The sequence below is a fragment of the Orycteropus afer genome, unplaced genomic scaffold (genome assembly GCF_000298275.1).
Source record: "Orycteropus afer afer isolate SDZICR_OR568_19922 unplaced genomic scaffold, OryAfe1.0 scaffold00045, whole genome shotgun sequence".
Taxonomy (NCBI): Eukaryota; Metazoa; Chordata; class Mammalia; order Tubulidentata; family Orycteropodidae; genus Orycteropus; species Orycteropus afer.
The window spans coordinates 13,597,682-13,607,388 of NW_006921632.1; the positions used below are offsets into that span (position 1 = coordinate 13,597,682).

Here is a 9,707-nt window from a genome sequence, read left to right on the forward strand (position 1 = left end):
GCAAGCTGCCATCTAGATGCAATGATGGGTCTCTCCTCGTCCAGAGCAAAGAAGAATGAAGAAAACCAATATTCATGGAAACAATTAGTCCTAGCAACTGGTACGCCATACGATCTGCAGCCTATACAACTATGAGACTAGAAGAACTAGATGTTGGCCAGCTACCACGGTCATCCACTTGGAAGGGGATCTATGTAGCAGATCCTTGATAGAGAGGGAGAATAATGTGGAACAAAACTCAAAATCATTGGGAGGAAAAAAAAAAAAAGGAGGGGACCAGGTTTGCTGGTCCAATAGAGCCTGGTGGAACGGAGACTATGGGCCCTAGCAGCCCTTCAGGTCTGGAATTGAACCTGTGGTTTCCAGCCAAGCAGAAGACAGGCATATGAGTTCAACATTTACCTGAGGTAGATACACTCCTTGGAGAGAACAATCATGGGAGAAAGAAGGGCTGCTTATGCATGGGGAGACAGCTCCGGGGACAGGAGTCCATGGAGGGATGGACACTGGGAAGAGATAACTATGGGGAGGAAGTGGGAGGGGAGCTTTTGCATCGTGGTAAACTGTGGTCAATGACATGAGACAAAGTATATGTGAACTGATGTATGGAAAGTGAATTTGCTCTGTAGCTCTTCACCAAAATCACAATTTAAAAATAAAATAAAAAAAAAAAGTATACCTTAGAAACCATTCTTTTGAATCATGTATCTTAAAAAAAAAAAAAAAAATGAAGAAATGTTCACGATCATTAGCCATTAGAGAGATGCAAATCAAAACAACAATGAGATACCATCTTGCTTCAGCTCTAGTAGCAAAGTTCAACAAGACAGAAAATAACAAATGCTGACAAGGATGTGGAGAGATTGGGACTCTCCTACACTGCTGGTGGGACTGTAAAATGATACAACCATTGTGGAAAGCAGTATGGCAATTCCTTCAAAAGTTGTAATTAGAAATACCATTTGACCCAGCCATTCCATTACTACATATATATCCTAAAAAGTGAGAGCCATGACAAGAACAGACATATGCACACCCACATTCATCGCAGCACTGTTTACAATAGCCAAAAGATGCAAACAACCTAGGTGTCCTTCAGCTGAGGAATGGATAACCAAACTGTGGTACACACACACACAGTAGAATACTATGCAACCCTAAAGAATAATCTAGAATCTGCAAAACACCCCAAAACGTGGATGAACTTGGAGGACATTATGCTGAGTGAAATAAGTCAATCACAGAAGGACAATTATTGTATTAGTCTATTATCTTAAAAGTCAAGGAAAGGTTTATCTATGTAAGGAAATTTTCTTTGTTGCTTACCAGGGATGGGAGGGGAGGAGAAGGAAGGCTGTTAGATAGATAGATAGGATACTACTGTCAACCACTCGAAGGGGGATCTATGTAGGAGATCCTGGATAGAGAGGGACAACAATGTGGAACAAAACTCAAAATCATTTTGGGGGGGAAAAAAGTGGGACCATGTTTGCTGGTCTGATAGAGCCTGATGGAACCACTGAGACTATGGCCCCTACTTGCCCTTCTTGTCTGGAATTGAACCCTCACCTGTGGCTTTCAGCCAAGCAAAAGACAGACATAGGAGTTGAACGTTTACCTGAGGTAGATACACTCCTTGGAGAGAACAATCATGGGATAAAGAAGGGCTGTTTATGCACAGGGAGACAGCGCAGGAGACAGGGGTGCGTGGAGGGATGGACACAGGGAAGAGGTGACTGTCAGGAGGAAGTGCTGTTGCATTGTGGTGAATTGTGGTCAATGTCATGAGACAAGGTGTATGTGAACTGCTGTATGGAAAGTGAATTAGCTCTGTAAATTTTCACCCAAATCACAATTAAAAAAAAAAAAGATGTATAGCCTAGGAAACCCTGTGGAGTAGTTCTACTCTCATATGTGATCACTATGGGTCAGAATCAACTCAGCAGCACACAACAACAATTTTTAATGTGGACGATTGCCTAAGAAATGTTTAGAACGTTAAGAAAGCCAGAGAAAAAACTTTAAGGACTATCAACACTTACAGGACGATTGAAGGAAGAAGGGCCTATAAGGAAGATTTGAAAGCACAGCCAGAGAAATAGAAGCAAAACCAGGAATTACTGTCATTGCAGCAGGAAAGAGGTTTCAAAAGAGAAAGGGAAGAGTCAACATTGTATTTGTAGAGAGATCAGGTAAAAAGAGGAACAAAATACATTTTATTGGATTTGGCAATCATTGATGACTTTACTGAAAGCACATTTCTTGGAGTGGGAAGAATAAAAGCCAAATTATGCTGAGTTGAGAATCTAGGAAAGGAGAGTGTAGGAAATTTTAATAGGCCTGTGAAGGAAATAAGATTTTTCATCATTGAAGCTTTTTTGTTTAATGTTTTGTTTAATAAGTCTAAGGATCTGTATTCTGAAACAATGTTTGATTGCTGGGGTGATAGTAGTATAAAGGATAGTGATAGTCTATACCATTTATATTTGCGGTACAAGTTTTCTCTAGGAGTAATGATGGGATTGATAGTTACCATGGATATAGCAGGGGAATACAGCAGTGATACAGTGGGTGTGACTTAGAACTACCACACATGTAGAGTGTTGTTTTCTGTGAATCCACTCCATTACCATACAGTTAAGAACTGAGCCACATATATGTGACTACAACAACAATGAAAATATTATTAGGGTTACCAAAAAAAAATCTATTTTCTAGGTCCTGCCTTAGACTGGAAGGTAAAATTTTTCATAAACTGTAACAAAGAATGCGGTCATTGCATACAACCTGAAAATATAATATTGTTTTATGATTTGAAATTAAGTTAGAAATTGTTATGTGGTCTTTTTTTTTCCCCCTCTCAGATATTTTCCAAGTATGGCAAAGTTGTAAAGTAAGTATTCACACTGAACTTTGGAACTCCATTTAAAAGTTTATTTGAATTTGCTTCTCTGATATTTTTTTAAATGGAAATAGATTTACTTTTTGTGTTGTTGTTATGAAACAGATATTAACAAAGAAAATAAAAATACCAATGTTAACAATTTTATAAATATTATAAGATATATTTGTATATGTATAAAAACATGTAGATAATTTTTTTCAAAAAGGTTCAACTCTATACTGTGCAATTTTGTTGTTTTTGTTTTATTTGACATATCATGAATATCTTTCCACATGTACTATGAAGAAACATCTCATATTTAACGATGTCATAGTATTTAATTATCAAAATTTATTTTAAAAACTTATATAGTTTCTTATATTATTTCTAAGAACTAGACCTAACTGTGTTATCCAATATAAGACATAAAGATTCTGATTAAACAAATATTTTGATTACCAGAAAGTGTTATGAAATACACTATAAATGAATTACCATTTGCCAAACAGGTAGAATGTGAAAACAAATATTTCAAGGCATATGACATTCAGAATGCTTACAAGACTGATAAATAAGTGGAAAACATATTCTCTGACTTCAGAGAAACCTTAGAAGTTGGAAAGATTGGAAATATAAAAATGTAATGAATGATAATATCTCTTATTTAAGAAGAGATAAAAGGAACATGAGGTTCTCGTATTTAATTCACTGGTTTTTAATAAGACTATACCATGGCGCAAAGAAATAAAAGCAAAATTCTGTCACTTTATATTATAACCAATGCTTTATGACATATTCTGGTATATATTTACAATCCCAAAAATTTAGAGCATATTTATCTTGGCTAGTTATTTTTCTTAGCTTCCCATGAATTAATTTTAAACAATTGAAATTCATTTGCATCTTGAGATTTTTAACATCTTTTAAATGTCCTTCTCTACTTAAAATCATAAAAAATGTTTCTGGGTAAATTTTGGATCTTCAGAATTTCTAACAATCATAATCAAAACTTTCATAATAAGATATCTAACACTTAATGAGTCCATATTATGTGCTAGGCAAATCTGTCTATATGCTGATTTTGTCAGTTGACTTAATGATGTCCCACACAGCACTTTTCCCCTTTTGTACTAGATCTAGTCTAGAGTCAGGTATTGGCTTTAGTTATCCTATCTGTTTAGCCTCCTTTAATCTGGAACATTTCCACAGACTTTCTTTGCTTTTTATTACATTGACATTTTTAAATAATATACCCCCTTTCCTTTATTTTTCCTCTTTTTATAATTTAGCATTTGGTGATGATTTTTGCCTGATTCAGTCTTTATCATCATCGTTGCAAATTGTTGATTTTCCAGCTCCAACACTCCTTCCGTATTCACTAATTTTTCCTTGGCATTCTACTATAAGCTACAGCCCTTTCTTCTCCCCTATTTATTTAATATTGAGGAGCCCTTGTGGTGCAATGGTTTAGTGCTCAGCTGCTAACCAAAAGGTTGGCAGTTCTAACTCATTAGCGCCTCCATGGGTGAAAAGATCTGACAATCTGCTCCCATGAAGATTACAGCATAGGAAACACTACTGGGACAGGTCCGCTTTGTCTTTTAGGGTCACTATGAATCAGAATTGACTTGATGGCACACGACAATAACATTTTTTATGTTGTTGTTATGTTAACTTACAAATTCTTAGTTTTTTTCTGTGGTTTATAATTCATCACTGTAGTTAATTATTTTGGTACTCAAATTTCCCTAGATTTGGCCAGTAGGCACTCCTTTAAGCTGGATCCTGTGTTCATATGACAAGGCCCACCTTATATTTATTTGTTTTAAGTTCCTCCTTATTTTCTGGTATAACAAGATGTTCTAAGCTTATCTTGTACCTACTTACCCTGCCCCAGTCCTGGAATCATCTTTTTCTCCAAGAAGCATTGTTGAACATTGTTTTTTAAACCATGTTTGATGCATATAATAAGAACCTCAAAGGCTAGGATTGTTTAAGGGGTCAGTAGAAAGAACATGCTCTGTGTTCTATTATCCCCATCTCTGTCACTCAGATATGTTGGGTGTTAAGACTAAGAACCATTCAACTGGAGATTCTTTAAAAGAATATTAAGATTATAATTAGATTCTAAAACCTAGAAAAATAAAACCATTTAAGTAGTTGATTTTTCTTTTTGTCTAGAAAGGAATACCTCAGTTTTGGGGGGATTTTTGTTGTTTATTTGTTTTACAAGATGTGGGAATTCGTATATGAGAGGAATCATTCTTCAAGATTCCATTGTCTCTGCAATCTCTTTATTCATCCTTCCGTGTTCTGATTACTCCTTCTATTAATATTTGATTTAATTAATATCAGATTCTCCTAGTCATACCTGTGCTCATTTACGTTAAATCAATATTAAGTTTTCTCATTTTAATTCTTTTTGATTCCCTATGACTTTGAAGAGGTAGCTGATTTACCAGATGAATTTATTTCTCTTACTTTGTAAATTTTTTATTATTTAACTCTTTTTATAAATCTTGAGTTTTCTAAATATCTACTAGTATCTGTTTATTGCTGCTGCTTTTTTTTTTTTTTTTTTAACTATTTGTTTATGCTTTAAGGGTTACTATAATGAAAGATAAAGATACCAGGAAGAGTAAAGGGGTTGCGTTTATTTTATTTTTGGATAAAGAATCTGCACAAAACTGTACCAGGGCACTAAACAACAAACAGGTAAGCCATTTATTCCCAAGGTTTTTAACCCGAAAGCCTTTGTGCTCACCCTGGCCAAAAATGTGGGCATGCAGAGGGTGGTAAGTTAGATGGATAGCAGTAGATTCTGAGGGTATCTAGCTTAATGAAAACAAGATAGAGCTTTATGGGGTTCCCAATACAGCATTAGAATCCAAGAAATAAGAATATTACAGGATGGGATTTGCCACACCTAAGTAAGCAACCGCTAAAAGAACAAAAATATAAAATAGAATTGAGGATGTGAGGAAATGGGATAAAATATTTGTAATTTAAGGTTTCTGTGAAATACATCCTTCATTCACATTTTTCTCTGGTTTAGTTATTTGGTAGAGTGATAAAAGCAAGCATTGCTATTGACAATGGAAGAGCAGCTGAGTTCATCCGAAGGCGACACTACTTTGATAAATCTAAGTGTTATGAATGTGGGGTGAGTAAACCTAAAACTTTCTATATTTTTAACAACACTCAAGATTTTAGACACAGCTTCTGTAACCAATATGATACTTTCAATTAAGATATTTTTATTTCAGTCATTTATTTGTACCCACCAAAACTTGTGACTGGGCTCACAGTCCCGAGGGGAGCAGCAGGCATTGGATGAGTGCTCAGAGAGCTGAGATCTGAAGGAACTATGGGAGTAGCCAGGTCATAGGTGGAATGGAGAGCACTCTAGGCCGAAGGCCCAGCAGCTGCCAAGGCCCTGAGAAGGAAAGGGCTCATAGGGTTCAAGGTTTCCACTATATTAAGATCCAGAGGGGGAGGAGTAAGGAATGTGCTCTGTACCCCCATGGCTACAGAGAGCTGTGTAAGGGTATTAGTGGAAGGGCAGCCAAAATACCTCTGGGCTACAATGCGGAGAAGGGAAGGCAGGGCCAGAGTAGAAGCCAGTGCCAATCCTTGCCTGAGCTAAACATGGACTCTGGAGGGGAGGGCCAGTGGTGGGGATAAGAGGAAACAGGCAGCAAGACCCCCACACAGTGGAAGGATAGAAGCTCAAGAGGTGAGGGCAGTATGGGCCCACCTGGGAGGGACCATTTGCTAGGAGGTTGTGAGAGAAGCAGCATACAAGGAAGTGGATATACTCAGGCACAGGGACCCCAGAGGCACTGGGGTTGAGATCAAGGGAAGGGCTGAAGGGAGAAGTTGGTTGTAAGGAGTGCTGAAGGGTGCAGTGGGAGACTTAAGGAGGACTAGAAGCCTGTAATGTACTTCCTGGGGTCTTAGCGCTGGCTGAGGAGAGTGGAGGGCCCATGTTGTCCATGGAAAACTGATTGATTTCCTTCCTTTCTTCCTTCTTTCCTCCTTCCTCCTTTCTATTTTTCACCTCCCCTTTTCTCTTCTTTCCTTCCTTGCTCTTTCCTTGCCTTCTTTTCTTCCTTCCCTACTCTATTCTCCTCCTTCCTCTTCTTTCTCTTTCTCCTTCCTTTCACCCTCTTCTCTGTCTTCTTACAGCCCTACTGATGGACAATTTACATATCATAAAATTAACTCTTGTACATTCAATGATTTTTATCAACTTTGCTAAGTTGTGTACTTGTCACCACAACAGGTTTTAGAATGTTCTTGTTGCTTCTAAAAGCCCCCTCATGCCCTTCTGGCCAATCCCTAACCCCAGTCCTTTCCCCAGCCCCTCATCCATGTTGTAACATATACAGCAGTATGTTCATTTTCATTGCTGAGCAGTATTCCACTGTGTGGATAGAGCATTTTGTTTACCTGTCCATGAGCTCATGGGCTTGGGTTGCTCTGTTTTGGCTATTGTAAATAAAGCAACTATGAACTTCAAAAAAAAAACAACCACCACCCTTCTGACTGGCTAAAATTGGGTTATAAAAGTTGTTTTACTTAGGGACTGTCATTCGTGGATTGAACTGTGCCCACCCAAATATGTGTCAACTTGAGTAGTCCCTTGTCCCTAGTATTGTATTGTTATCCTTAGTTTTGTGAGCTGATATAATTATCCTCCTTTTTGTGATGTGTTGCAAATCCAGACCTCTCAATGTTAATAAGGCAGGATCTGTTGGAGTGTGTCTTGATTCACAGCCTTAAAAGAGGGTATGACTCAAGTCATCCCCTTACTCAGGTAAGAACTCTTGCTTGAGTTATACCTTTATCTTAAAAGAGATAAAAGGAGAGAGAAACAGCAGAGAGGGGAGGGACCTTGTTGACCATCAAACTAAAAGAGCCTGAAGTGGAACGGGTCTTTTGGACCTGAGTTCCCTGCACTGAGAACCTTCTAGATGCGGGGGAAGATTGATGCCATATGGAGATCTCCAAGGAATGGCCGGGCCACAGATAGTGAAAGGAGAAAAGGACTTTCCCCCAGAGCCAACATAGAGAAAAAGCCTTCCCTTAAAGCTGGTGTCCTGAATTTGGACTTCCAGCCTAAATTGTGAGAAAATAAATTTCTTTTTATTTAAGTCATCCACTAGTCTGATTTTGTTACAACAGCACTAGATAGCTAAAACAGGGACTCTGGACACGTCTAAGTAAACCCAATTGAAATGCAATATGTAAAGATCACCTGCATTGGATAATATGGTACAGTATTTTCTCTGGCTTCTAAATATTGAAAATGTTAGGTTAAAAAATTTTAGACTAATTACTCACTGTTTACATACATAACACTAAGACAATCAGATATCATTGTGTTGAAAGATTTTAGTGGCTCATAAATACTTGTTTTAATTATGTATGGGCTGTTTCTATAATGTCTTACCAATGTTAAAAGCATCAGTGTTCAGTAGAAACATTATCATATGAACCATTATTTATGAGGCATTGCCTTTGGAAAGTTTTTTGTTTTTCCCTATTACTACTGCTAATCTTTTGTTACTGAAGTATCCCCAAATTTTCTTACCTGGTTCTCATCATTATTTATCCTATCCAATTCAAATCTGGGTGATTAGGAAGATACACAGTCATGGAACAATTTTGCACGTGGCCTATAATGGTACCAAGAGAACTTCACTCTGGATCTCACTGCTGTCAGTTTCCAAAAATGACCATAAAGTAGCTAAGAAACAGATCCCAGAGGTTTGTTTTGTTTTTTAAAGAAGAGGGGGATACTTATGGACAGATTAGTATGTGTCTTCATATTCACAGTAAATATTAAATTTTCTGAGAAATGCTAGATCAGTGTTAATCTGTTCATTTTGGTTTATGGATCCATACATTTGTTATATTTTGTACATTACTATATTTCTTTAATTTCTCCCTCAAAAATACCTGTTTATTTTTCCCAAAGTTATTTCACTATTTAAATCCCTTTTTTATGGGATATGTTAACATTTTTTGGTATACCATTCACTCCAGAAAACAACTTTGGAAAATGCTTCTCCAAGTACATTCTCTCTACCAGGCCCGAGTGCAACAGTTCATCAACAGTAACACCCCTTGGGTCACCATAACTTCCAAGTATATAAATACACAGTCTTTTTAATGGTTTGTTAAATATGCTTGAAAAGCATAGTTATTTTCTTTTCTATTTTTCTAATCCTGGGTTGTCTATTTCCACATCCCCACTCTCATTATCTCTTAAATGATTTTAGTGAGCTAATATATGGATTAGTTCATATTTCTTAGGGTTTATGACTCAAACAATATTACAGCTTATTGTATCACAGAATATATAGAATATATTTATCTGTACCTACAGATAGAAAATCTTAGAATATATTTGATCATAGAATAAACATCTACCTCAGCATTGTCCAATAAGAATATATGCAAGCCCACATGATGTAATTTTAATTTTTCTAGTAACCACATTAAGAAAAAACAAACAGGTGAAAATTAATTTTAACATCTTTTTTTTAGCGTAATATATATAAAACGTTATTTGAATCAATATTTAAAAACTTACTAAGATATTTGACTTTTTCTTTTCATATCAAGTCTTCAAAATCTAGTGTGTATTTTACCCTTACCGTGCATATCAATTCAGACTAGCCATGTTTCAAGTGCTCAATTGCCACTTGTGGCTAGTGGCTACCAGAATTAAAACAGTCCAGGTCTAATCCATTGATAGGAAAGGAGCAAAATGAAATTTATTGATAGGAAAAGTGGGGAAGACCCATTTATTTTT

At 36.7% G+C, this 9,707-nt stretch overlaps 1 protein-coding gene across 1 annotated transcript in view; it reads left to right on the forward strand.

Moving 5' to 3' along the window:
* Positions 1-9,707, forward strand: part of ZCRB1 (zinc finger CCHC-type and RNA binding motif containing 1) — a 35,877-nt gene that overhangs the window by 7,415 nt on the left and 18,755 nt on the right. Inside the window, exons 2-4 of the mRNA XM_007937932.2 lie at positions 2,865-2,893; positions 5,488-5,599; positions 5,940-6,047. Coding sequence (XP_007936123.1) covers positions 2,865-2,893; positions 5,488-5,599; positions 5,940-6,047 — 249 coding nt within the window. The remainder of the gene's footprint in view (positions 1-2,864; positions 2,894-5,487; positions 5,600-5,939; positions 6,048-9,707) is intronic.